Source organism: Aspergillus alliaceus, assembly GCF_009176365.1.
Source record: "Aspergillus alliaceus strain CBS 536.65 unplaced genomic scaffold BDW43scaffold_77, whole genome shotgun sequence".
In the NCBI taxonomy this organism is placed as follows: domain Eukaryota; kingdom Fungi; phylum Ascomycota; class Eurotiomycetes; order Eurotiales; family Aspergillaceae; genus Aspergillus; species Aspergillus alliaceus.
In genome coordinates, this window is record NW_022474760.1 from 67,812 (window position 1) to 95,094 (window position 27,283).

General features: G+C 48.8%; 11 protein-coding genes across 11 annotated transcripts; 6 read left to right on the forward strand and 5 right to left on the reverse strand.

Annotated features, from left to right (window-relative positions):
* The first annotated feature begins 1,735 nt into the window (after positions 1–1,735).
* On the forward strand, positions 1,736–4,975 carry BDW43DRAFT_293280 (COPI-interacting protein CEX1). Its single transcript, XM_032043809.1, has 9 exons — positions 1,736–2,112; positions 2,194–2,331; positions 2,413–2,523; positions 2,580–2,726; positions 2,783–3,156; positions 3,225–3,519; positions 3,581–3,784; positions 3,835–4,007; positions 4,060–4,975. The coding sequence occupies exons 1-9, from the start codon at positions 1,990–1,992 to the stop codon at positions 4,826–4,828; spliced, it is 2,334 nt and encodes a 777-aa protein (XP_031894579.1). The 5' UTR covers positions 1,736–1,989; the 3' UTR covers positions 4,829–4,975.
* A 727-nt stretch (positions 4,976–5,702) lies between these two features.
* BDW43DRAFT_293283 (uncharacterized protein) lies at positions 5,703–8,354 on the forward strand. The gene has a single exon (XM_032043810.1). It carries the CDS (start codon positions 6,008–6,010, stop codon positions 8,090–8,092), a length of 2,085 nt encoding a protein of 694 aa, XP_031894580.1. The 5' UTR covers positions 5,703–6,007; the 3' UTR covers positions 8,093–8,354.
* Positions 8,355–8,565: 211 nt separating this feature from the next.
* On the reverse strand, positions 8,566–9,415 carry BDW43DRAFT_304393 (peptide alpha-N-acetyltransferase complex A subunit ARD1; the record flags this gene model as incomplete). Its single annotated transcript, XM_032045593.1, has 2 exons — positions 8,566–8,939; positions 9,052–9,415. 2 exons carry the CDS (start codon positions 9,413–9,415, stop codon positions 8,566–8,568), a joined length of 738 nt encoding a protein of 245 aa, XP_031894581.1.
* Positions 9,416–9,833: 418 nt separating this feature from the next.
* On the reverse strand, positions 9,834–11,329 carry BDW43DRAFT_316543 (PLC-like phosphodiesterase; the record flags this gene model as incomplete). Its single annotated transcript, XM_032048319.1, has 3 exons — positions 9,834–10,051; positions 10,106–10,705; positions 10,762–11,329. The coding sequence occupies 3 exons, from the start codon at positions 11,327–11,329 to the stop codon at positions 9,834–9,836; spliced, it is 1,386 nt and encodes a 461-aa protein (XP_031894582.1).
* Positions 11,330–12,569: 1,240 nt separating this feature from the next.
* Positions 12,570–13,973, forward strand: BDW43DRAFT_237729 (SUR7/PalI family protein). Its single transcript, XM_032039625.1, has 2 exons — positions 12,570–13,114; positions 13,176–13,973. The coding sequence occupies exons 1-2, from the start codon at positions 12,709–12,711 to the stop codon at positions 13,730–13,732; spliced, it is 963 nt and encodes a 320-aa protein (XP_031894583.1). The 5' UTR covers positions 12,570–12,708; the 3' UTR covers positions 13,733–13,973.
* Positions 13,974–14,899: 926 nt separating this feature from the next.
* On the forward strand, positions 14,900–15,427 carry BDW43DRAFT_293289 (uncharacterized protein). Its single transcript, XM_032043811.1, has one exon. It carries the CDS (start codon positions 15,096–15,098, stop codon positions 15,315–15,317), a length of 222 nt encoding a protein of 73 aa, XP_031894584.1. The 5' UTR covers positions 14,900–15,095; the 3' UTR covers positions 15,318–15,427.
* Positions 15,428–16,398: 971 nt separating this feature from the next.
* Positions 16,399–19,185, reverse strand: BDW43DRAFT_293291 (uncharacterized protein). The gene is made up of 3 exons (XM_032043812.1): positions 18,808–19,185; positions 18,518–18,736; positions 16,399–18,383 (listed from the first exon to the last, which is right to left on the reverse strand). The coding sequence occupies exons 2-3, from the start codon at positions 18,533–18,535 to the stop codon at positions 16,602–16,604; spliced, it is 1,800 nt and encodes a 599-aa protein (XP_031894585.1). The 5' UTR covers positions 18,536–18,736; positions 18,808–19,185; the 3' UTR covers positions 16,399–16,601.
* A 161-nt stretch (positions 19,186–19,346) lies between these two features.
* On the forward strand, positions 19,347–21,036 carry BDW43DRAFT_293293 (WD40 repeat domain-containing protein). The gene is made up of 4 exons (XM_032043813.1): positions 19,347–19,455; positions 19,526–19,547; positions 19,610–20,105; positions 20,193–21,036. The coding sequence occupies exons 1-4, from the start codon at positions 19,434–19,436 to the stop codon at positions 20,829–20,831; spliced, it is 1,179 nt and encodes a 392-aa protein (XP_031894586.1). The 5' UTR covers positions 19,347–19,433; the 3' UTR covers positions 20,832–21,036.
* On the reverse strand, positions 21,037–22,433 carry BDW43DRAFT_293296 (dynein light chain Tctex-type family protein). The gene is made up of 4 exons (XM_032043814.1): positions 22,070–22,433; positions 21,930–21,968; positions 21,750–21,824; positions 21,037–21,685 (listed from the first exon to the last, which is right to left on the reverse strand). The coding sequence occupies exons 1-4, from the start codon at positions 22,097–22,099 to the stop codon at positions 21,401–21,403; spliced, it is 429 nt and encodes a 142-aa protein (XP_031894587.1). The 5' UTR covers positions 22,100–22,433; the 3' UTR covers positions 21,037–21,400.
* Positions 22,434–22,764: 331 nt separating this feature from the next.
* Positions 22,765–23,922, forward strand: BDW43DRAFT_293300 (putative vacuolar transporter chaperon Vtc1). The gene is made up of 2 exons (XM_032043815.1): positions 22,765–23,023; positions 23,106–23,922. The coding sequence occupies exons 1-2, from the start codon at positions 22,990–22,992 to the stop codon at positions 23,438–23,440; spliced, it is 369 nt and encodes a 122-aa protein (XP_031894588.1). The 5' UTR covers positions 22,765–22,989; the 3' UTR covers positions 23,441–23,922.
* On the reverse strand, positions 23,426–25,113 carry BDW43DRAFT_323525 (glycoside hydrolase superfamily; the record flags this gene model as incomplete). Its single annotated transcript, XM_032049761.1, has 5 exons — positions 23,426–24,161; positions 24,202–24,339; positions 24,535–24,834; positions 24,871–24,949; positions 25,028–25,113. The coding sequence occupies 5 exons, from the start codon at positions 25,111–25,113 to the stop codon at positions 23,934–23,936; spliced, it is 831 nt and encodes a 276-aa protein (XP_031894589.1). The 3' UTR covers positions 23,426–23,933.
* Between the last annotated feature and the right edge of the window lie 2,170 nt (positions 25,114–27,283).

Here is a 27,283-nt window from a genome sequence, read left to right on the forward strand (position 1 = left end):
TGGGCAGGTACTGTCTTTGTACTGGTGAGTATTTCCAGTATCCTTGATAGGGCACGCCGAAATGGATAGAGCAAGTGCTGACCAGACAAGGCGATTCCGTATCGTTTATCAGCTACTTTCTGCGGGTAGGGGTGTATATGATAGGGCTGAGGATGTATATGCTGAAGTCTGAGACGATCATACCCATCGACGATTGACGGTCGCCATGGACTATGACAATCACTTCTTCCTTGCCACCACCTATAGTATACGCACCCTAGGATAATCTCCAGAACGCGAGATGAGCTCGGCCAATATTGCATCCCGTACCCGTGCGATGCGCATCGCTCAAATCGGTATATGCCAACCATGTTTAGGAAAATCTTTTGCACTTGCGATATCTATTTTATTTTCCTCCTTATTTTTCCTTTTCTTTTTTTAACCCATTTTCTCTTATTTCACACTACTTGTGGCTAGGGGTTGTGAAGGAAGCTGAAGGTGGAGGGGTGGCGGGAAGGATGTGACTGTTTTCGCTGGTCACAGCTTAGGCATCTGAGGTACCGGCATGGCATTCTACGCGCTTTCTGGTTGTGTTCGTCTCGGCTAAGAGTGCTGAGATGGTACGAGATGTTGAGGCTATGCATAAATGATTGATAACTAGTGATACTAAGGATAGTGGGGAATGATATTCCATGAAAACCATACCCTAGCCGATATATTAGAAGCATCTTGTAGGCGTATGATCATTGGTGCTGTCAAATAGGGAATCGTATATGCCTATTGCGCCAGTTTAGTAACGAAAAACTCAGTAATGTGTGAATGTGAAAACCCAGCCAGTGTGATAAGAATCTCCTCAGGTCTTTTCAGTTTATATTTTGGTCATCATCCAACCAAGACAGCGTCGCAACCGCGGTACTTTTCCCCTCATCCAGCTCAGAACAAGGTCTCCATCATACGATCACAAACTCCGCACCGCCAAGTCGTAGTCCAAGTCATGCCTCAATCTCCATCGAATCTACCTCCACCTCTCCTCCCTTCCCATCGGCATTCAACTCCCACGATAGCCAGATACCCACCCCCACCTGTATGCCGCAGCCATTAGTTTCTGAATTCCTCATAGGGATAAAGCGGACCAGAAACCCCAAATTGCGGCTTGTGGGTTGTCCCCATCGCTGTGCACATGTCTTTCCAGGGTATGCAATGCCGTGAGCCTTGCGACTATGACCAATTGCCTTTTACCGAATCATGTGCCTGCCTTTGATCGATGGGAAGTAAAGAGTATGAGAGCGAAGATAGGATGTTCAAGAGGATGACATATGGCTAGATGACGACGTGGGGGGACTTGTTTTCATCTGAGGAGGTACCTTGACGGCGGATGAAGGAGTACCTTCGGTTGGGGCTCGATGTGTCTTTTGGTTTCGCGGTCTGACCTTTTACCAGGTGTTGCATCACTGGAGATTTGTGGGGATTGTGGTAGGGGAGAGGGTGGAATGTACTGTACAGAGTAGAGAGAGCTCACTTACTTGGTTTGTGGTGCGATGGAGCTGGTGAGACTGGGGTTATTGTGCATTGGTTAGTGGAAATAGTAGACGGCTGTCTGTCGGTGTGTTATCATTCATTTTGAGTATAGAGCTAGGAAACTGGGTGAAGAAGTTGACATGCAGGAAGAAAACAACAAAATCGGAGCAAAAGGAGCTCTGAAGATATTCTAAAGTTGGAGATAGCGCTAAACCGCATTCGGAGTGGGGTATAGCCGGCCGCCGCCAAGCCTAAGGCCATCATTTAGTTAATCTTAGTTTCCGTGATTCAATGCCATTGACAATCATCTTGTGGACAGCGCGAGCTGTTGGATTGGGGACAGGTGGCCTTTACCAGGGCTTCGTGGACAATTTAGCCATTCCAGAATTGACCAAGTAATCCTTGGTATACTATTGCTTTTCAACAAACCAACTTCCCGCTGTGTATTGTTGCCAACATCCCCAATAACCACCTGCCGAGAAACGGATAGCCATGGATTTCCTCAAATCCGCTGTCGCATCTGCAATCGCCAAAGGAAGCTCCTTTCCCTATTCGCTCGGAGACAGAGTTGATATTTCCGATTCGATATGGACGCTTCATAACGCCACGAAACGGGTATGAATGCCAGGAGAATGTTATCGGTTTAGTTGATATGATCGCGGGGCTAATGAGGCGCTGTTTGGTTCGGATGCATAGGACGATAGCTCGGCGTGCAGTGTTTTCACCTTCGATATCGCTTCGAATAAGTCCCGTCTACCTCTCGCGAAGAATGCGGTGCGGAAGTCCCGCACGTTAAGACATCCTGGAGTGATTAAAGTTCTGGATACTATCGAGGTACTTGATGCTGTGGCGGCTTCGAATACTGCATTATATTGTGGTTCACTCTGCTGAGGACACGCAACTGACACGGTATAGACAGAGACGAGCCTTTATATTATCACCGAGCGAGTTGTACCCTTGTCATGGCATGTGAAGCGGAGGAGTTTGAGTGAGGAGACATCTAAATGGGGGTTGCATACAGTGGCGGTATGTGGCTGAATTTGCAGCTAGGCTTGGGCAATACTAACTAAGCTCGCCTACAGACTACACTCAAGTTCATAAATGAAGATGCTTCGTCCGTGCATGGTATTGTGAGAGCCTCGTCAGTTTTCGCTAGCGAGAGTGGCGAGTGGAAACTAGGGGGTTTCGATGTGTTGAGCTCTATGAACGATGAAGAAGCAGTTATATACGTTAGCAACCCCCTTTTCACATTCTGCTAGACATGTACATGGCTAACAGGCAGTAGAAATATGCCAGTCTCGTACCAGACGCGGCTAGATATACGCCTCCGGAGGTCGTCAAAGGGGGGTGGGATATCATCAAGCGTCACCCACTAACGGCTGTCGATGCCTACGGACTCGGTATCCTTGTGTATGAGGTCTTTAACGGAGGTTTCTCGGGGGGAGATCAAGTAGGCAAAACAACAAATATACCACCGACCATGCAAGCCAGCTACAAGCGTCTCTGTGCGGCGAACCCCAAGCTGCGGCTCAGCCCGGGACACTTTGTTGTACAAGGAAAGAAGCACGGTGGATTTTTCCAGACACCCTTGATCAGGTTAACGGACGACATAGAGAGCCTGGGGCTCAAGAATGATGCTGAGCGAGAAGAATTCATCAAGTATGTTTGGCTCCGAGTCCCCCGTGCTATCGACAGTGCCGCAATGATATAAGTACTGACCTCGGTAGTGAGCTGGATGAACTTTCTGATGACTTTCCCGAAGAATTCTTCAAGATGAAGGTGCTGCCGGAGCTCTTGAAGTCGGTTGAATTCGGTGGAGGTGGCCCGAAGGTCCTAGCAGCCATTCTTAAAATCGGATCCAAGTTATCGCAAGAAGAATTCAATTCAAAACTGACGCCCGTCGTGGTGCGCTTGTTTGCGAACCCTGATCGAGCATTACGGGTGTGTCTGTTGGACAATTTGCCATTAATGATTGACTATCTTCCGCAGAAAATTGTCAACGACAAGATTTTCCCGCCAATGGTAGGACGCGCGACTTATTCTTTCTGTCTCCAGTAGCTAACATTGTAATTTTTCCGTCTAGACTTCCGGGTTCACCGACGTTGCACCAGTTGTTCGAGAACAGACTGTTAAAGCCGTGTTGTCGGTCATTGGCAAATTGAGTGACCGGACCATCAACGGAGACTTGCTGAAATTCTTGGCGCGGACTGCAAACGATGAACAGCCTGGTATTCGTACAAACACTACTATTTGCCTAGGCAAAATCGCGAAAAACTTGGGACAAAGTGTAAGTCATGCCAAAGCCGTAGACACGAGGTCATGCTAACAGGAATGTAGTCAAGATCTAAGGTTCTCATTGCTGCGTTTACAAGATCGCTGCGCGATCCATTTGTACATGCTCGGAACGCAGGCATGCTGTCCTTGGCTGCCACGATAGAATTCTTTTCCGAGGAGGACTGTGCAACCAAAGTTCTCCCCGCTATCAGCCCTTCTCTTCTCGACAAAGAAAAGTAAGGAGATCTCTGCTCTCACCGCTATTGCCATGTTTCTGACGGAGACTAGGATGATTCGTGATCAGGCGAATAGGACGCTTGACTTGTATCTTCAACGCATACGTAAATTCAGCAGCACTATGCCAGAAACCGTGCAGCCGCCTTCAACCAGCTCAGACGCTGCCAAAGACGATGCGCGAATTGGAACATCTAATGATAAGTCCTGGGCAGGCTGGGCAATCTCCTCCTTCACAAATAAAATCACGGCGGCCAATGGTGAAATTGAGCCGTCCGCCAATGGCGTTAAGCCGGTCGATGCCGAGCCAGCCCGTTCAGCATCTGTACCACGTCCAACAAAGCCGTCAGCCTCGGCGCAGCTTGATTTGCCGAAGGTGACGCCCCGACCTGCAACCCAGCCCCTGGGCCACCGGTCAATGTCCGAGCAAGCCGCACCGAGCGCCAATGATCTCGAAGAAGCGGATGACGTGTACGATGCGTGGGGTGCTGTAGACGATGAGGACGGTGAGAAGGCGGACGATATTCCTTTCAGCCCTGCCACGACCACTGTTTCATCTACTGGGTCGGCATTAGCATCCAAGCCCGCCCCTGTGCCATACGACGATGGGGGTGAGCCTGATTTTGCCGGCTGGCTGGCAGCGCAGTCCAAGGCAAAGAAAACTCTCCCTAAGGGGTTGAGTAAGACTACGTCTGCGGCATCCCCTGCCCGCAGTTCCAGTCGGAACAGTGTGGCTAAGCCTAAGACTGTCGCGCCGGCGAAGAAGATCGTAACGAAACCGAAAGAGGAGGACCTAGATGACTGGGGAGACGCTTGGGATTGAGCTGGCTGGCTCCTTCCTTCTTCCCCGTTCCCCGTTCTCTCGTAAAACTTGAAGCTATGCAGTTTTGGTAAATCGGCAATTGGCGTTAGGATTTAGATACCATGCACATAACTGACGATGACAATCAAAGATAGACCTTAATTTGAATTTGGATTCATGTGTTGTACTATACGGATATAATACATATGGTTTTGTACGTACAATATCTAGAACCATCATAAATGCAGCTGCTTTGGTGAGGGAACTTCTGGCTTGCTCCGTGTGTCTTTCCAGTTAGAAATCGATAAGTACTCAAGGCCCTATCCATTGCACTATGTATACATACTTCTAGCGCTGATCTTGCCGAGGAGAAGGAATATGGTATATGAGGAAGTAATTGAGGTGACGGTTATGCTGCGGTGGGATGATATGGAAGGTCTGGAGGGTGGAATCTGGGAAAAGTTGGTTCAAGGTCTGTGAGAGATCTCTAGTTTCTGGAGATTAGTATTTATTGTTCTGTGCATACTTGTAAATGTAACTACAGTACCTATACCTAGGTACGTCTAGATCTGTATATACTATATATATTATTAATTCTATATAGATGCTATAGTTTCACCGAGGTCAGGAAATTCATTATAGCAAACAGTATCAATTGAAATACAGAAATACACATATACCGTTCAGTCTAATTTTATACCATATCTATATAAGTATATGTACGTATTATTTAAATTAATCAATCAATTCCATGGAATGTTCGATCAGTCAGCCTTATCGAGAGTGTCCTCCAATCACAATCGGTGCCCCGCCGGCCCCGTGATCAGCCGCCTTACGAGCTTCACTTTAATCGACTTGTTGTTTCTTTTTGTTCATCTCCTTCGCTGTGTCTCTACGGTCTTTGTAATTTCTTTTCTCTTATAGCTCTGCTCTCTATCTATTCTCAACATTTTGTTCTCTCCCATTCCCTCCCCCCTCATCTCGAATTATTCGTCTTCGGAACCTTGATTGTCTTACTTTGATCTTGATTATCTTGCTGCCTTGCCTCACCAGCGTCAGCGGCTGCGTCGTGTGAGTTTCTAGAAGGCTGCGGCTGATCTAGTCGTTTATGCGCGATGGATCACCGTTTATGAGCCTGAAGTCATTTTATTTCACTGATTTTGCCCCCAAATTCTCTGCAAACCTGTTTGGTAATCCGTGATGGACCATGAAGAGGAGGCTCCTCCGCCGTACTCCGCCGTCGATCCGCTTGTCGCTCAGGCAAACGCTCGAAATGCTCTTGCGACAGCCGAAGTAAACCGGGTTTTACTCCGTCTCCGAGGGGGTGATGGCCCGCTGTCTGATACGGCATCTAGTGATGGCTCCAGTTCCCTTGTGCTCGCCTCCTCTCCCCTCACACCGGCCAACTTCACCTCCGCTGCCGCCTACTTTGTCGAACGGCCGTCCCCCACCCTGGACAATGGCCGACCCGTCCTGGCGCATCACCTAACAATCTACCCGCGGAGTCAATCGAAGGACTTCCCTCGTCGGCCTCGTTGCTGGGGCGCACGGACCGAGCATATCATCCAACAGGACTGGGACATGTTCTTACGATATCTGTTTCCTCCGCACCTAGGCCTCGCCTCCTCATCCGGGCACCTTCCCCGTCAGGTCAGGGCCGAAATCCAACGAGACCGCAAAGATCGGCCCCAAGAGACGGACGACCAACGCCGGATGCGAATATCCGCCGTCATCACCGAGTGGAACCAATATTTCTTCGAACCCCGCGCAGCGTGCATCACATTCTCCTACGTCACCGATCCGCAGAATGCACCGGCGTCGCCCCTCTGCCCTAGATGTTATCCTGCAGCAACTCGAGTGTCGCAGGAAAATCGGACAGCGCTGACCGTGCGGCCGAATCCATCTATCGCTCCAAGGCAGGCTGTGTCTCCTCCGGCGGGTAACCCGCACACCCCTGCACAACCGTATACATATCCAAATCCACAACTTCCCCCTACTCCACAAACGCCGTACGGGGCTCCGCACTACTATCATCCCCCGCCCCTTCACCACCCGACGTATCCTTATCCCCCTCAGGCACAGATACCCTATCAACAGAACGCCGCGTGGGGCTGGAATGCCAGAGCTTGGCCTCCTCCACAGCAAAATTCGGGTTCTAAAAGTGGACCCCTTGGCTGGTTCTCTTCGCTGGCATCCCAAGCCCAGAAATATGGAGATCAGATCAGTGCGCAGGCCTCCCATTATGGTCGACAGGTCGAAGAGCACGCCATGGCGCATGGTCGGTGGATTGAAGAACAGGCCAGTCTCCAAGGACGAAAGGTGGAAGATGCCTTTAGCGGTTTGGTCAACCGACCCCGCAACGAATGGCCCGCCGCCGATGCTCGAGGCCAGCCTTACTATCCTAACGCATACAATTACTCTTACCCTCCGGCTGCCAATGTTGCTGCACCCGTCACACCTGTGACGCCCGTGGAGCCCGTCGCTACATTACCTGTTCAACGTGTCCGGAGATTATCTACGGGTTCGGTCTCCTCGGACTCGTCATTGGAATCCATTGATTCGTTATCCACGACATCAGAACTGAGTGCTTCAGATCTGGCTACTGTTCGCGCACAGCTCTTGTCCCTAGAGGACTATCATGATCGTGATCTACATGAAGCCGCAGCTGGACTTCGCCGGCAGCTCACCGTTTTGCAGGAGTCGCGCCGTCAGAATAGGCTGGCCGGATGGGGCCTACACTCCCAGCAGCAGCAGCAGGGCTACGGACGTGGCTGGGGCGGGCGATGGGAATCGCCCCAGCAGCACCAACGAAACACGGCTGAGAAACGGGCCTTGAAAGAGGAGACGCGGGCCACGCGGAAGGTCTTCCGGGATGTCCTCCGGCGCGCAAGGGATGAGCACAAGGAGCAGCGACGGTTGAAACGGAACCGACTCCGTCTGGAACGGTCTCGCCAGATCGAAGCGGCCCCGTCAGAACCGAGTCTCGAGCTACGGGTGCAGAGCCTGGGCCTGGATACTCACCGGGAGAGTCAGTCGACGGTCCAGTCTTTCACATCTTTCCCTTCTCCGCGCCCGCGGTCCGTGACCGAGATTAGCGAGATCAGCTCGATCCGAACGACTAGTACTGCATCTTCACATCACCTCCAGGAAGACGAGTCTCCGCCCTGTGGGAAGGAAAGCCAGAAAGAGGCTGAGAAGGCAAAACAAAGTTCGAAGGAGTCGGAACTGAACAAAAGCAAAGCATCCGAGGATTTGAAAGAGAAGGGCCAAAAGTCCGGTCAATAACGAAGGTTTTAAGATTTCGTTCTATTGAGCAATTGCGTGGAATTCATCGCTGATTATTTCTTTTCTTTTGGCGGACATTGTACATGAGTGGGCGGTGTTTGGGTCGAAGAGCAATTAGCATCTCTTGTCTGTGTTCATGGGTAGTCGAGTCTTTTTCTATATTTCCGTTTTACATGGTTTACTCTCCAATGTTTTTATTCTTTTCCGCCATAGTTAGCGTTGCGGATACTAGGCTCCAACTCTTAATGAGACATGACTGCATTCACACCACTCAGCATGGCAACCAATGTAACATATACATCATGCGTTCCGCGCATGCAAAGTAGACCTTTCGGTCTATAATAGTTAATCCCTACCAGACAGTCAACATCCAACAGGCAAACCATATCTATAGCACACAAGCTCTAGCATCCCAAGATGAGTGAGAATATCAAAGGGAAGAAGAGGCAAAAGGAAAGGAAGAGCCGCGAAGCTTAAGCCTGAACCTGCGACTCATTCTTCTCCACCAAATCGCCAACCCCCAAACCCCTCCCAACCTTCACCTTAACCATCTTCTCCTTCTCCTTCTCCGTCCCCAACTCACCCACCTCCTCACCCTCATCCGCATCCTTCCCATCCTTCTCCGCCCGCAGCCGATCCTTCCGCTCAATCTCCGCCCAGTTCATCCACATATCCGTCAAATCCATGCGCATAGCATACGCATCCTCCCCATCAGCATAGTATTTGCTCTCCACACTCTCAACCTGGAACCCAAGCGTATCGCGGTATAACCTCAAAGCAGCCGTATTGCTCACACGTACATGCAGCGAAACATAATGAGCCCGATGCGACTCAGCCATAGCGCGTTCTAAAAATGGGGGAAAAAAAAGGGTCAACCAACATTAGCCAATCCCAAACAAACCCCCACCAATCATTCTTCAAGGAAGAAAATAAGAGGAAGGAAAGGAATGAACACATACGCGACATCCTCATCAGCCGCTCCGCAATCCCCAACCGTCTATGCGTCCTCATCACACTCAACGACGTAATATGTCCATGCGCCATGCCGTCCGTCGGCTCCTCCTCCATCTTCGCAAGAACATACCCCACCACCTTCGGATACTGCTCCGTCAGCGTGGCGGCCCCGCTGCCTGCGATTTGCTTAGTGTAGCCATTCTTGGGGCGGACGACGGCGACGAAGCTCAGCTGCGGCCAGGTGAGCGCGTGGTAGAGATAGTATTTTAAGAAGTAGTTTTCGGGGAGGTTGGTTATGTTGCAGGTCTGGATGGAGGGGAGGAGGTCAATGTAGCTTGGGTAGGAGGAGAGGGGGACTATGTCGACCATTTTGGGAGTATTTGATTTATTATTTTATTTTTAAAAATTTTTTTGAAAGGGGTAGAATTGGGAGAGGTAATGAGGGGAAGTTGCAATTGAGTATAGGTTTCTTGATTCTTTTTGGTGATATAGAGGGCGGTGGGTGGAAGTGATGCGGGATCAGGTGGTGCGCTAAACTGATTTGGGTGTTGCCCTACAGATTACAGTGAACGGAGTAGATAGATACCATTAGTGTTAGTTACTACACTAATATTTCTTTCCCCCAAGGTTCGGGGTTGAGTGATCGGGTAAATGGCTTATATTCCCTATCTCTTGCGCTACTGAGTGTCGTTTCTCGTTAATGTATGTATGTAGTAAAACAGGGCAGTCGTGTCTCGTAACTCCCAGCCAAAGATTCTATACAACTAATATATATGTATCGTATGATTCAAAACATGGAGACGAGGAATTGGATTCCTCCAATCATGAGAGCCGTTGCCATGACGCTCTGCGGCGTCAGGCTCAGGCCCGCGCTTGTCACGCCGCAGCATTTGCCGTTCCATGTCACGTTGTTCATCTTCGCCGCAACCTCGAAGACCGAGCCATTTTGTGGGCCGTAGTTGTAGTAGTCGACCAAGAGGAAGTTTGGTGGACGGTTCCACTGTTCTACAGAGTCGGTTAGAGCGGCCCAACGCCACACGCATAGGAGGAAAAACTTACCAGTACAATTGCCTGCCATCCATCCCAGACTTCCGTACCCCTCCACGGCGTTCGTCTCGTTCAAGAGAGCCGTATTCGGGATGAGCAGGTTGAGATTGAGCACGTTCATCTGGAGGTTGAGGTTATGATTCGCCATATACATCCGGTTCTTGGCATCGGGCTCGGCCAGATCCGGTGGGCGCTGGACCGTACAAGGAAAGGCTCGGTCTGTCGGGGAGAAGGGCGTCTCCCACATCTGGGAGAACTCATCCATAAGCCACGGGTATGCCGTCTGGTTGGCCTGGTAGTCTAGGAACATGACTGCACGCTTGCCGGACATGATCATGGTGGACAGGGTTGGCCAGTCATCCAAGGCCATGGGGATCTTGGAGGGGGTATACACCAAATCCATCAAACCCGAGTTCTGGACGGGTGCGGTGAAATTCCCGGGATCCACGTAGTCCGAGTTGCCCATCAGAATGGTGACCACATCATATGGGTGTGCCTTCATCCACTTGGCCACCGTCGTCAGGTAGGCCTCGAGGGTCCCGACATTGAGGAGCTCGCAGTTACTGTGGCACAGGTACAGGGTGTTGTTGACCAGATGAGTCTGGAATTGCACTATTTCATCATCAGTTTCTTCTTTCAATTGCTGATCGCTTCAACTCTGCACATACACATCCGAATCCCATCGTTCAGTTGAGTTTCCACCAACAACGCCTGGTTCGCGGCGACACTGCCCGGTTTAACGAAAGGACTGTTATGGGCAGCAACCACAGTGATGTTCGAATAATTCCGCGCACAGAATTCAGGATATCCATTGCAGGGTTGCGTATTGATCACTGGGGACGAGGAGGCCGACGCCGACGCCGTCATAGTGGCATTGGCGGTGCCGTTGATCAGATGTGTCTGGCTGCCGGCCAGCACGGTCAGAGAATTGGAGGTGGATGTTTTCGTATCTGTGCTATTCGAAGGCGTTGTCACGGTTGCGTCGGAGCCTGTGACGGTATGCGAGCCGGCCACACTCCCATGACCATTCCCTAGAGTGACCGTGGATGTGATGGATTGATAGGAGCCGGTCGGCGTTGCGGCATCACTGATTGTCCCGGTGATAGTCCCATCCAGCGTCAACATGCCCTTTCCCGTCACCGAAGTCGTAGTCTTGTCTCCCGATGAAGTAGTGTCGTCTGCAGCCCAGGTCGGGAGTGCCGCCAATAGCGGTAGTAACCGGATCATCACCCGCATAGTAGTCGATAGGGGGAAGGGTTTAGAGTAGTTAGTTATCAAGCATGTATATATATGGACATATAGAAAAATGTATATCACGAATGATAGAAATAAATATAGTACAGGAGTAATAAAATAATATATTGTATCAAGCAACGCAATATCAACAGCAAAGGAGAAAATAAGAGAGTAGGAAAAGAGGTGGACGGATGGAGAAGGGAGAAAAAAAGGTCACTGGTAAGTAAAACAGTACCTTTAAGACCGGTATGGTATTGTCAAGTCACAGCCCAAAAAAAAAAGAAAAAAGGAACTGCAAGCCACCCGTTCTTACTATGGAGAAAGAGTTGCCGATAGGGCGATCGAGGATTGATGCCACCCGTGGGGCTGGTTGGCCGCTGCTTGTTCCTTCTCATCCAATGATTATGGATCCAGCTACAGGCAGCTGGAATTAAATAATAATAACATGACTCCACTTGTGGACCGTCACGCTACCATGACGTTGCGGCTGTGCAGCAAGGCCAACGAAGAAACCCACATCAGGGGTCGGGTAGAAGAGAAAATCCAGAACAACGCTCAGTCTAAATATGGGAAAAGGAAGTGAGCTGAGACACGTAATCTTTTAACTTAATCAACCTGCAAGCTTCAAGGTGTCACGGGCGGAGCTGACTCAGCCTCTTCTTGATTTTACAATGATTTGGTTTGGTTTCAATTCACGAGGTATCATATCATGGCTTGCAGGTGATAAATATAGGTTACCTACTTGTAAGTTAAGTATGTACATGTACCGCAGCAGTTGACTTCCTGTACATACTAGGTATGTATGTACGTAAATGGATGGCCGTGTATGTATGTATGAACACGGAGGTATGGCCCCGGGTGGAGTGACAGAAAAGAAAAGATTGAAACATGTTTCGATCAACGGTGCTATTTATTGATAATCCGCTTATCAACTAAGAAGGGCCAGGATTGACCGACGATCCTTCCCCCTAAAACAATTAACGGTCCAGCCTTTTTTTTCCTCAGGGATCTGGATTCTCGACCCTACTAAAAAAGCACCCTTACGGCGACATTACGCCGTCGCCGATCGTTGCGAAGTTTTTCCAACTTTATACCATTAAGGTTCAATTCGAGTGGGAAAAATACATACAGAGAGTAACAGATATTACCTCCTACTCTCTCCACATCCTTTTCTTTTTTTTGCCTTTCTTTCCTTCCCAGCCCTACATTTTTCTGGCATCTTAATTCTGTACAAAATCGCCCTCCTGTATATACTTGTGTATGCCTTCTACGTCATATCTCACTCTATATCGAATTGATTGATATATTCCCTATTTTCTCTCTTTCCAGCCCTACCCGCCGGACTCCGACTCTTAAATTGTCCCACACGTGCCGAGTCCATGGCAAACCTCCCCTTCTTCCGAAAAGCTCCTCAACGGCCGGCATACGCCAGGAGTCCCTCCAAAGTCCGTTGGCACCGGCTTCTACGTTCCTTTCTCTACCTCATTGCATGGATCTTCCTGATCCTCGTCGTCATCGGCAATGTCTCCGACAAACCAGTACTCCGTCAGACCTACTTCCTCAAGGTTGACCTCTCCAATATCATTCCCCTGTCGATACCCAATGCCGTCCTAATCAACAGCATTGCTCGCTCTATCGGTCTGCACGATTTCTACCAAGTGGGGCTATGGAATTTCTGTGAGGGCTACAATGACAGCGGCATCACCAAATGCTCCAAACCGGAGACCCTGTACTGGTTCAATCCAGTCGAAATCATCATGTCGGAACTGCTTTCGGGAGCTACCAGTACGTTGAATACCCCCTCGATGCATGCATAACCAGACAGCCCAGAGCTAACCGCAACCAGTTGCCCTCCCGGGAAACATCACCGACGCTCTCAAGATCGCCCGGATCGCCTCCCACTGGATGTTCGCCCTCTTCATCCTTTCCACCGTCCTGACCTTCATCATGATCTTTCTCTCCCCACTGGCGACTTCTTCGCGACCCCCGCAAACCATCAGCCCTGACGCCAACGCCAACGCCGCCCATCCCGCCCACCGTCGCCGCACCTTTATCTTCCTCCGCGCCCTCCCCTTCTCCATTCTGACTTTCCTCACGGCGCTCTTCACGGTCGTCGCCACCGTCGTCGCAACCGTCATGTTCATCATCTTCAAGAACGTCTTCACCTCGGAGGATTACAATCTGAACATCGAGGCGGAGCTGGGCACCCGCATGTTGGTCTTCATGTGGATCGCCAGCGGCTGCAACCTGATTTCGTTCATCTTGCAGTTGGGCTCTTGCTGTGCGGCTTGCTGCGGTGGCCGGAAAGCGAGGAAGGCGCTAAAGAACGGGGGGATGACCGAACCGCCGATGCGTGAAAAAGACGGTACTCACAGTCCGGCTACGACGACGGCTACCGAGTGAGCTTGGATCCCATCTCTCCTATTCAGAGATTGTTAAAGTTGGTTGTGGGTCCTTGGGTTTGGTTTTTTTTTCTTCTCTGTCTTTTTTCGTTTCTGGTCATCAAAAATATACAATGGATGACATACAGAAAGGACCATATATATAAGCCGGGCATATATATCTCAACTTTTTACTTTAGAATTGTGCTATAGACTGGGATCTTCATACGGACCTTGATTCTTTCTGGGCTTCGGGTTCAGCATTGGAGGTGCATTTGATTTATGTTACGTTACGATGTTTACGACTTGTCATGGAATCAATTTACAAGCATCCGGACCGTTGTGCTCGAGCATGCGTAGTCTGTCAGGTCTACTATAGATAACGTTGTAAAGGTATTTATAGGAGCACCTCTCAGCGCATCTAAAAGGGGCTTCATAATCGATTTTGACTTCATATTACAACCCTACTACTTATGATACCAACTTGGAGTATACCTCCTTTCTCACTTCCAAGTAAGTATGATACTGATGAGTTGATGTGTTGTGGTACCTAGTAGGGCTATTTTAGAAGGTATAAGTTTAGCCTTGTCCTGTTCTCTATAGATTTGATAATATATAGACAAAAGAGCTCTATATATAATATTATCACATTGAGGTATACAAAGAGTGTTTGGTACACAAACTGTAGAGTGTTTATGTAAAAATACATATTGTCTGTGTTGCAATAGCATTATAATCGATACGTATATCATTCTTTAAGAGAAAACCTATTATTGGCTAGAGTGTTTTGTTCTTTTGAGTCTAACCTTTATTCGATAACCCTTTCATACAATGGAACAGTAGACTCCATCTGTTATTGATTGCCCACTCTACTAAGTCTCCGATAAACTATGCCTGTGAGCAACAGAAATACAAATAATACAAAGATTAACAGAGTACCAATAAGGCAGTACTGATGTATTTCTATTGAAAAAATAAATAGAAATTAGTCTCTAAGAATATGGAATCAACCACTAACAACAACAACTAACAACAACTACTAAAGCACGGTGAGCCTTGAGCTGTGAGTGCTTGAAAGATATATCCCTTCCTGCTATATGTAATTCTCTGTTCTCTTCTGTTGGATGCACAGAATAACTAATGGTAACCAGACACGGCTCTGATAAAGACATTCACTTGATAAGTGAATATCAAAGATGGAACATTGTGACCTATAGACTATAAAAACAGCAACCGTGACTGTCCTCTGCCCTATTGCCTTCCCTGCTGAACAAAGAATATCCTCAAAAACGTGGGAGACCTTCCTTCCACTTATAACTACATCGACGCAGCAAAACCCGTCGTCGTTTCTCTTCCCTCCTCTCTCCAGTAAGTATCATTCCAGCATGGCTCCCAAACGCAAAACAAAGACGGCTCCTCAAGCTGACCTATCCGGGCAGCTCCGACAACCAAGGACCAAGCCTAGACCAAACCCACCAAACGAACGCAGTATCCGCGCCGTGCTCAGTTACCATATCGCTCCTGCCATGGACGACGTCGCAGTGATCCGGGACATGAGACAGCAAGTTTCCACGACCGTCACGCAGGGAGACCTAAGCATGAAGTGAACGGCAATCCCGTGATTGGCAACCCCCTGGGCCTGACCGAGGCCGAAAAAGCGAGCGAGACCGACAAATGGAGCGAGAGTCCAAATGCCTGGGTGAAAGTCAAACACCGGTTCATTGCGACCTGCAAGCGCGACCGGCTTGGACGTACCCTTGACAACGAAGACGAAGAGCATGTTATGATTGGGAATGAAACAGCTCACGGGGGCGATTATGTTCTTAGACGCATATCTATACTCGAAAGGCCTAAGGCAGGATGTCGATATTTCGAGCAGCTATACGGCTCATCTCCTTTCCACGTGAAGATAAGTATGTAAACACTGCAGTGGTAGCCCCTTCGACGATGTCCTTTTTAGCCGAGCTAACACGGTTTATTTCATAGTGCGCTGGTTAGTACACCACTTGTCCAACGACCATGCCAGGATTTTAGCTTCAGACCGCCATGTGCACACAGACGAGTATCAGCGGGCTTTTCGTGAGTTCTGGCGGCATTCAAAGAGGCAGACTTCCCCGAGCACGACTAGGTCCATGAAATCGACGAGGATCCGGCCATCGTACGACTCCGAAAATGTCATTGCGCTTTTGTAACGGCCGGGTCTAACGGGGTTACGGCTGTTCGAAGCAAACGCAGTGTGTAATTTTAGAAGGGATCCCTGCGTCGCATGGCGATTGAGTTGCTGTATGTGCATATTTGGTTAATGTGTCTTAACAGCCTTTTCATGTTGTAGACGAACATGTCCTGTCTTGTATTTAGATTTGCTTTGTGGGATTTAATCCAATATTAGTCTGTACTGTTTATCTTCGCGCAATCACAAACAACTGGCATTCATTCTCACAGACGCAAAGGTAGAAAATTGGCCAGGTTATGGAGGTGCTCAGGGTGGTCGATGGAGACGACGGTCAAGCCCTAATCACATATTTCATTTTATCCGAAAAAAAAAACATTAATAAAAGTGTTTACAAGAAGATACTGCTAGAGGATAACCTAAAAATGCTTTATATAAAAAATTGGAGCTCCGTAACCCTGGGCATGGTATATCTTGCGGGAAATAATTGTCATACATTCTTGTTGTACTCTTTCATAGATAAGTGTAAGCGTCTCAGCTTCACATACTGGCATGCTACAATGGCCGGGGCACTACTAGTAGATTTACACAGATACACATCTGGTAGAGCAAAATCAGGTTATCATGTAGATGTAGTAGGTATGCAATATTCCCTAATCGCTATGCAAGTTAAATTCAACAGTAGGACTTCTTTGAAGTCATAAAATGGGTATCATTAATTTTAAGCTTCTGCCAATTCCTCCTCCATCATACGAGCCAACTCGTCGTCGATGGAATTATGATGGGCAATAGTACGACCCGGAGGGTTACTGCGACTTCGCTCGGTTAGGGGAGCAGGGCCGTGTTGAGGCAGTGGAGATTGTGAGGCCGACGTCGTATGAAAACCGTGTTCACTCTGTTCGCCTTGGAGCCAGTCGTATCTCTTGTTTCGCAGGGACTGAAGCAGCTCCATGCGACGTTGCTCTGCTTGCAAAGGTTCCGAGTGAGCGGATTGGCTCTCTGTTTCGTCCGTCAAATCGATCGTGACTGTAGTTGGTCTGGTTTCGGCCGGTCCTTGGCCCAGAGCTAATTGAGATTCAGCAGGCGGCTGACCTTCGTAAGCACCAGAACACTGGGAGGGTAGGGGCTGAGAGCCTTGATTGGGTGGTTGCGTGTTTCCAGATGGCACTGGAGTAGCGGCGTGTGAGTTTGGCGTGTGAGATCGCCCTCGAGGAGCTTGAGATGTACGTGGAGGCTTGTATGAATCCGGGATTGGTGCAACTGCGGGTAATTGTCTCTGGACATGGATATCGTAGAGAAGGTTGTTGTAGATAGTGCCGAGCTCATGAAGCCTGTTCTTCCACTCTGTCGCTTCTCTCTTATATTGCTCCACCCGGTTTTGATGTTGGCTAGAAACACGCCGAAGCATGGAATTCTCTTCGCGCAATAGTTGTTCCTTGGTCTTGCCCGTCGCAGGATCTATGGTGGTCCATTGGAACCAAGCGTTCTTGTACTTGTTCCGTTCGCAGGTGAGCTGATAGACCCTGTCCTTCAAGTTGGAGAGACGATAGTTCATGCGGTCTTCCGCAACTTCAATACATTTGACGTGGATACCTGGCGCGGAAGGGAGATAGCCTAGTGGTCCGCCATACGCTGGATAAGGGGACGTGTACTCGGGGTCTTGGTGAATTCGTTGTAGAATTTCACGACTGGTATTGGAAACTATATCATGCGAGTCAAGTGAAAATCTTTGTTTTGTGATCTCGCTGACAGGAGGTTCCCGTGATATCGGACCATCAGGAAGCACAAAAGAACGTTGGACATTATCAGTGCTATCTGCAGATATCTGATTCGGAGGCGTGTGGTTAGATTGATCGTCTTGAACGAGGGGCGGTTCAAGTTCGAAATCGGGTGGAAGCTCATCATCCGGTATCAAAGGAACGTTAAAGTCAGGATCCTCAAAAAGGGCATCCAAAGAATCAAAGAGTGGATTGGGTGACGGGAGTCTTTCTACACCTGGTGTCTGGGGGGCGGTTCCTCCTTGCTCAGGCTGGTGAGACGAGTCAGGAGAAGACAACGAAGGGGTTTCGCTGGGAGAAGGAGCTCTGTGATCTTGTTCTGATTCGACAAGCCGTCTCTTTTCTGGTGGGCCCCATAAACCAAGCTCGGGAAACGCTTCGTCGCCAGTCCGTTTTCGGGACGCGAAGGCCGCATCGAGCTCGCGAAGCACAGCCTCAGAATCAAAAAGGGGGTCGTCGAACAGTGATTGCACTGTGCCAGCCGAACCAGCAAAACCTACAGGATCAACATCCCGGTCCGGTAATTTGGACGCCGCCTGGCTCGTTCGGAGCTTGTTGGCTTGATGAATCTCATGACTTGAGTCAATGCCCGGCACTGAGGAGGTTGTCTTTGGAACCTTAGGAGATTGGTTGCTAGTGCACGCTGTTTCTCCACAGTCGTCCGGCAAACTATGGTTCACTCCCTGCGGAGGCACCTGAGTATCGGCAGACTGCTGCTGCTGCTGCTGCGACCCAGGGGGTGGTGTAAGCCCCAGATCATTCACATGCAGATGATGTATGTAAGGGGGAGATGGAGGATCATCAAGAGCGAAAAGCCCTGGAAGATCGGGAGGGCAGGTCTGGAGAGAGGTAGAAATACCTTCAACCACACTTCCATCCATCTTAACAGAGACAAACCAGCACAAAGTAGGTCAGAAAACCAAAGTATCCACCATGGGGTATTACCCTCTAAATATGCGAAGAAAAAGTTTCAGATGTAGTAAGTGCGATGGGTTCTGTAGGTACGTCGAAAGGCATGTGGCGTCGACAAAATCAACGCAGCGATACGAGGGAAATCGCCATCGATAATGCTCACAGGCTATGTAGAAGTAAGAATAAGTTCTTGGTATTTTCCTTTGGACAGCCTTTTCGTTGAGTTACAGTCCGTACCTGTTGAGACGCCACCGCGCCTCTAATCGAAAATCTCAAATCTTCCTCCGCAGGCTGTATAACACGTAGGTATAAAGCTTTTGCGGTACCGCTCTGGCTGGAGATTGCAGGATTTGAGCGCTGTGAATAATATTCAAAACGAACGAATGGCCCAGTAGCTAGTGTTACTCGATAAGGCGCAAAGTATGAAGTGAAGCCACGAGTAGTTTGAACTGAACATGAACAAAGATTCACCAAAACTCGAAAGTGAAAAGGGTTTGATAGTTCGACCGTTTCCAGGCCCTCTGTGAGAGCTCTAGAAGATCGTCACAGCCAAATAAAAGAGTGGATCAAAAGGCTAAAACAAAGGTATCCCGAGCTAAGTGAGATAGAGAAACGCAGGATGGCCCTTTTTTTTTGGGTCGACTTTTAATCTCCCTCGTCCGTTTCCGCCTCGCCCACCGCCTCGAGGACCGCTCACGTGCCGGGCGCTCAGAACAGGCAGGGATGGCGGGCAGACAAGAAGCGCCGCAGCATAAGGCCGGCAGGAAGCAATTCAACTTTCTTCCGTAAATGGGGAAGGAATCTCCAAGGGTTTTTAATATTTAATTCTCTTCAGCCCCTTTTAGTTTCTCCGTATCTTCAACATGAGTGTCATTCTTTGCACGGGTAAGTACAAGCTGAGATTCAGCATTGGCATCGAAATAGTAGAAGCTAATTGACCGCTTGACTATGAAAGCTGGATATGACCACACCATTCGGTAAGTCGCATATTTTGCTGTACGATCGCCTCTATCTTCAGCGCGCTAACCCTTCATGGTAGTTTCTGGGAGGCTTTGTCTGGGATATGCTCGCGGACAATTCAGCATCCGGACTCCCAAGTAAACCGCTTATGTATTACTCCAGACAAGCGCTACCTGGCGGCCGCCGGTCACAATAATGTCAAGTTATATGACATCAAGTCCACTAATCCCAACCCGGTTATGACCTTTGATGGCCATACGAACAATATTACTGGTGTTGCATTTCACTGTGAAGGGAAGTGGATGGTCACCAGCTCGGAAGACGGTACGGTGAAGGTGTGGGACACTCGCACCGGTAGCCTACAGCGCAATTATGCCCACAAGGCACCCGTCAATGATGTTGTTATTCACCCCAATCAGGGTGAACTTATCAGTGGTGATCGTGCCGGAATTGTCCGGGTTTGGGATCTGGGCGAAAGCGTCTGCACACACCAGCTGATTCCCGAGGATGATGTTGCCGTGCAAAGCGTTAGTGTTGCAAGCGATGGATCCTTACTGTGCGCAGGGAATAAGAAGGTATTCGACGTTCATTCCTCTCTTTTTTGTGTTATGTCAAGAAGTCCGTCTATTCGCTTTGAGAGCCGAGACTAATTGATTCGCTAGGGCAATGTTTACATCTGGCGTATGGTCCAAGATGCAGAATTAACTCGCATCGTCCCCATGTGCACCTTCCAAGCTCACAAAGACTACCTCACCCGGATCCTTCTTTCGCCGGACGTCAAACACCTCGCCACTTGCTCAGCAGACCACACCGCCAAAGTTTGGAATCTCGATCTCGACTATCCCCCGGCGAAAATAGCCGCCGCGCAAGCAGCCAAGGCCAAGGCCAGAAGCACCACATCCGAGCCTAAAGAAACTCCTTCCTCTCCAGCCCCATCGGAAAGCCTGGTTAATACCCCTAGCAGTGAAAAAGGAAGAGCCGACTTCATCAATCCGTTCAGCTTGCTTAACGGAACACCGCCGCCCACCAATGAGCCCCAGCAGACCTTCCCCGTACAGCCCGATGGTCCTCCAGTCGATCCAAATACAAATACCCTTTACCTAGAGACCACTCTAGCGAACCATCAGCGATGGGTGTGGGACTGTGCCTTTTCCGCCGATTCAGCCTACCTAGTCACCGTTTCTAGCGATCATTATGCTCGTCTATGGGAGTTGGCTTCGGGCCAAGTCATTCGTCAGTATAGTGGACATCATCGCGGAGCGGTATGTGTTGCACTGAACGATTATTCTGAGCCTCGATGAGCACATCTTGTGTGCATCCGCAGGGTATCAAAGTCAGCACAGTTGCGTCGGTTGTTAGTTAGACTTCTTTCATGGTTAGCATGGCGCCAGGGATTGGGGGAGGCACGGGGGCATTATGCCTCCTGCATTGGAGTTCAGGATTGTTTGTTCTCACTTGTATTAGTTTGGCTGTCTACGTGTCGATGGCATGCTCGGGTATGATTTGTGGTATATCCAATATGAACTGAAGAATATACGTATAATAGTCGATCTGTACAGTTCTTTCTATATTTCTCTACATATGTATGGATATGATCAGAAACACAAGGTATAAGGCTCACCCGAGAAAAAAATTCATCCGAACAAACGACAGGACAGAAACCCTCATCTGGCTCATGGCGCCTTGCTCCCAAAGCAAAACGGTAAACCAACAATAAAAAATACGAAACGAACGGGAAAAAAAGAATAAACCATGAACAATCATGGGCCTTTAGAAACCAATAGAAAAATAAAACAACAAGAACCACCAAATATACCAAATAATCTTTTGTCTTTCATTTTGCCCCCGTCAAGTTTGATAATGCTTAGATTTAGTTGACGGCGAACCATGTTACACTCACAACAACATCCAGACCCCGTTCATCTGCACCAGGGTACTTGAATGTCCACATTCCATCCCGGTTGACGTCCCAGAACGCGCCGGAGGCAGAATGCATCCCGCGCTTGCCGGTGTTGCTGGCGGCACCCTCCGCAGCGGCAGTCTTGTCGATCAGGCCTTGTTGCACAATGGTGCTGTTCACGGTGAATCGGTATGGGGCGGATGCCGAGGGGGCGGACGGAGCGGTAGCGGCGATGAGAGCTTTGAGGATGGTGTTCTAAAGTGGGTGGTTGCAATTAGTTGGTTGTCAGTAAGATACCTGATAATACGGTTGCACACACAATGATCTGGGAGTTCCATTCTCCGACTTGGGTGTGCTCGTATCCCTCGACGCCGTTTAGGGCGGAGTCACAGGCCTGTTTGTTAGAGTTAGTTCATAGGTTCGTGTTATTGCTGTAGCCGACGATAAGAGGCACTCTTGTCCACCGAGACTTGGTAGAGGGGAGGATGATGGAACGTACCTCGGAAGCAATCTTGGTGAGGTCCGCAATGGGCACGGGCTATGAGCGTGAAAGGGAAATATATGTTAGCGGGGACCGAGTTAATGGACGAGCGGGTGCGGACAATGACGTTTTTGCGACGGGAGAGGATGAAAACGCACCGAAGAAGTGGGAGCAGTCTCGACAGCCATTGCAAGAGTAGTTATCGCGTATTTGGCTGGAAGAGGGGGTTCCCAAAGGTAAATCTAAGGGGTTAGCATGGCCGCTTTGCGATTGGGATCTAGAAGGGCCGGTGTCGATGGTGGGCAGGTGCAGGTCGATAGGAATCTGAAGATACGATTGTGGGGGAGTGTGGCACCGGGTCGGCAAAAAGACAAATTGACGGACTAAAAGTGTGGAAGAATATTACTCACCTAATGTATACAGGTATGCAGGGATAAGACAAGTGTCTGTGTTGGCGGGATTCCAAGATTCGAGGGAGAGAAGGGGTTCGTTCAATCAGGACGTGTTTGCTGGATGTTTAGGAGCACAGTTGACCGTGTTGTCATGCCTGTGGCTTGAAGGTCTATGGTTGGATCATCCTCACATCACGCTATACTATATCAAGGCTGGCTTAGTAGCTACTTGCCATTTTTATACTAGCGTCTTTCTTAGCCTGTCACCGCCACAGAAACACGGATTAATGATAATCCCTCAGGACCTCAGGCAATGACAGCAGCGACGAATTGAAGCACGTGGGACCGTGCGGACTGTCGGAAACCAAGCCGACGCCACACACTAGGCTAAATCTGGTAAGCACTGAGCCTGGCTTAAATAACTAGCAGTAATGACTGATTGCTGCAACTGTATCGATCCTCTTTAGCCCCCCAAGCGTCTCGAATTTATTTTTTCTTCCCCTTCTTTAACCGAGCGTCGTTCTATCCCTTCCATTGTATTTTCTAAATCTGAGACTGTCGAGATTGTTTTAGGAACAATCGTATACAAATCCTCTCTCCTTCAAGCTCTCCCCGGATTCATCTCAGTAGCTCATATCTCTCCCGTCGCTCTCCTTGCGTACCCACACACACACACACAAACTAAAATGTCGAGCCAACCTCTTCTCCAGACTGCCCCAGGTCAGTAAGGAATCAAGAACGAATCACTTGGATTCAATCCCTCTCCAGCAGTCCATGTCCAACTAACACCCCACCCCCAAAGGCAAGCGTATCGCCCTTCCGACCCGTGTCGAACCCAAGGTCTTCTTCGCCAACGAGCGAACCTTCCTCTCCTGGCTCAACTTCACTGTCATCCTAGGCGGTCTGGCCGTCGGTCTCCTGAACTTCGGCGACCGCGTCGGCCGCATCTCCGCCGGCCTCTTCACCATCATCGCCATGGCGGCCATGATCTACGCCCTTTGTACCTTCCACTGGCGCGCGGCCAGCATCCGGAAGCGCGGCCAGAGTGGCATCGACGACCGATTCGGTCCGACCATTCTGGCGATCTCCTTACTGGCTGCCATCATTGTTAACTTTATCCTCCGGTTCACGGAGTAGAATCCTGCATTTGTGGGGTTTGGTTCTTCCTGTTTTTTTGGACTTCGCTTTCCTCCCCCCCAACCTTGATTGGGGCACGTGCCTGTGCTTGTTTTTCTACGATGCTGCGCTACGCCGATTTCTATGCGTTATGGGTACCACCGACTACCGACTTATGGACTCTATATTTTTGCGGATTGGATGAATGGGTGCGAGGGTGCAAAAGTAGTGGATAGATTATTGTCTCGTCTGATGAGCGATCACAAGGCGGCCTTTCATTTTCCATCTTTGGTTTAGTTATTTTTGTGTGTGCGTGTAAATTGTGTATGCTGTACATTCCTTGCTTCCTGTGTTATAGCGATCAAAATTGGGCTACAGCTACTTGTTTAGTGAGCGTCAAATTGCAAGATTGGTTTTGGTGGGAATCTTATGAACATTATTATTTAGGTATACAGGTCTTATGGACAAATGACTTTGAATTCACTCAGCCCTCAGGACAAGTGCACTTATCATTTCACTCCGTATTATGAAATCTACTCAGGTCAATACGCCCTTGGTCGATGAAATACTCAAGGTTCCAGTAGTCCTTTTGGGATCCTTGCCCAGTCACCGTAGCGTTCTCCGAGCACTTCGCCGTCCAGTAACAGCTCCCATGTGAATATTTGTACATGGCATCGAAGCCGGCATCCAGATTCCTCTCCCGAAGAGCGAAGGAGTTGCGAGATTGCGTTTGAATAAACCACTCCAGTGAACACAGGGAACTAGCCATCCCCAGCCTTCACCCGCGCGTCCGAGTACAAATGGCTCGGCAGGCTCTCCGAGGTGACATTGCGTTCGAAATAGTAGGTGTGGACGTCAATGACCAAGTTTGCATTGGCGGGGAGCTGGTCGGACCAGTACTGCCCCTGTTTGAAGCTTCCCTGGAACATGACGGGGAAGTTGGGGTTGATGCATGCCATCCGGTCGATGACGGCGCAAATATATTTCAACACCCAGGCGGCTGCGTGATCTGAGAGGGCCGCTGGGGTTCCAAAGACGGACATATCCGGGTTTATCGGTGGGTTGGTTTATGGGCTCGATGGTGTGTAAGATTGCGGTGAGCCGGAGTACTGAACGAAGGAGATGACAGCATTGACGACTTGCATGGAGTAATCGAATGCGGTGTCGTTGTAGTACCAGCCCCAGTGGCCAGTCGCCTCGTCAATCGTGAGGCCGTTAATCCCACCGGGAAGTGAGTGGACATCCACAATGATGTGCATTCCATATTTGGTGATCGCATAGTCCGCTATTTGCTTGAGGTAGGCAGTCTGGTTTCCCGAATAAAGCTGGGAGCCAGGAACTTTGACCCAGGAGGCGTATGTCGTTGGAATCCGCAAGATCTCCACTCCAACATTGGCCAGCTTATCGATATCGTTCTTTGTGACGTAGGTCGCATATCGATGTTCCAAGACTGGACCGCAGCGGGGCCCTAGGTTTTGACAGAGTCCCCATTCATCGTCCGCTCCGCCGGAGTATGCCCCCCAAAAGTGGCTGTCTATCGTGGACACTTGGACGAGTCAGCCTCCGATGTTCACTCCGTTAGCTTTATAGGTTGTCCAATTGACATACTCAGGGCTATGGACTCTGGGATGAGGGGCTGCCAAAGCGGATGAAAGACATCCCAGAGTAATGAGAAGCGATGGTGACACGTGCATGTTCAAGAGACAATTATGATTGCAGCAACTCTTAACTCTGCTCTCTTGCCGCTTATAGCTCCTCACATTTTGCAAGACTCAATTAGCAATCCTCAGTTTAATATAGGCCAAACAATTGCCATCAGCCCTTCTTCGCGCCGAGAGAGCATAGGCCGAGTCATACAGGAATTTCCGAAGTTGATCGTCTCATCGTGAACCCTAGTGGGCAAATGAAAAACACCTCGGGCAAAGACGTGTCCGGGTGCTGTGTTTTGAGGTAATCTGCACAATCTAACAATGTAGAGAACGTATCCCGCAATAGGCCGTTGGGGGCATTGAAAAGTACCCAATTAGGATAAAGCGTGGAGCAGAAAGCAATTCTGCAACCCCACAGGATTCTTCATAGCCATAAGGGAGTCAGTCCACTTGGTGGTCTCGTGTGAGCCTGCCGAAAACCGTGATTGTGGGGTGCGGAGGCCTTCATTTCGCTCTTGGAGATCACATTCTGAGATCTTTCCCCGTTGTTCACCTGAGGGGTGTCCCTATAAGAGCGGTTCCACAAGAGTGAAGACCTACCTCTTGCCATAGCCTTGGTATACTCAAGAGAATAGACCCTGTCAGGGTCATTGGTACAGCGGAGAGTCATCCATTAAGAGACTCTTGATCAGGATCCAGAAGGGTGGGGGTGAAGATACTCAGTGATGATTATGTGCTAATTGTATAGTATGTCCAGTCTTAATACGACAACTAAACAAAGAACCCCGATAAAGGCAAGGGATGACCTTATGTAATGATGTAATCGTTCGTACCTCAGGCACTGTCAGTGTAGTGGTTACCCAATTTAGGCAGCTAGCGAACCACGGGCTGGTCCAGGAATCGTAGGTATATAGTAGTCATGATGTGTAGTCATCGAGGAACCATAACCACTCTCACGGGTTCCATGGCACTGTCCAAATGATAATTGGATTGTCACTTGTAGTACTTCCAAGTTTAACTCTAATCATTCCTATTTGAGCAATATCTGCTGTGATCCATCTATTATTATTGTGATTTATTATTTATTATCTTCTTACCGTTTGATTTAGGGCATTAACAAGTCTGCAATACCCAATGATCTAGTACATATACACTTCGACTACAAGCGCATGAAAGGTAGGACTGTTCACAGATGGTAAAGTTCACTAATTTACTCTTTTTTTTACTTTAGGGAAAGTTGTACAGTACAAACCGAAGACGATAGTTAGTAGTACTAAGTAGATGAGAAGCAGACAAAGTACCATACAGAACAGTAAATACCGTCACCGAAAGAAGCCATGGACGCATCCAGGCCCCCAAATCACATCATGGACCCACTGGGGGAGAGCTGATTTGACGTGTCATTGTGATTAAAACAGGCATTGCAACAGGGAAGTCAATTCCTAGTTACTCAATCAGAGCTCGCGAAGGCCTTAAAAATTGAGAAAAATAAAAGAAGGAAAATAAGAAAGATCCGTGATTCAATATCTATATATTATAATAATCGTAATAACTAATACGAGTAACAGGAGGTACTTTTGCTTTCGTTTTATAACTCGGTACAGGCTCTTACATGTTTACCCCATGCAAACAGAGAGATAGAATACTAAGCTGTGCAGTGCAATGAAAGTCCGTCGTACTAAAATCAAGAAGTAAAGATTGTCTCTCTCACTCTCCTCTCCTCTTTTGGACTTCCATCTGGTTTGCCCCTCCCATCGTTTCTCTATCTTTCCTACTCCTAACTATCTATTCCTCCTCCACCCTTCTCCAGATTCTTTCCACTTCTCTCCCCTTCTCTCAAGCTTCATCTCTCTCTCCATTCCCCTTCAAAGGATTTTGGTCACTGGCCGGACTACAATCTTCCATCTCATCAATACTTTACCTGGTTTTTTTTCACCGTCCTTTTTCCTCCGATTTCCTCGTTCTATATAGTTGTTGTTTTACTTTTCTTTTTCCACTTTCGCCCCCCTCTCTCCTAATTTCTGACTAGAGCTGCATGTTAGCTCGGATTTTCTGCCCCATTCTGTATCAAAATTTGTGAACTGGTTTGAAACCGACAAAACAAAAAAAAAGCAAAAAGAGACAGAGAGTGTGTGAGTGAGTGAGAGAGAGAGGAGAAATATTATCTCCTTCCTCATCACTCTTTGCTGCCTGTTCCTATTCCCGTGTTTTATTA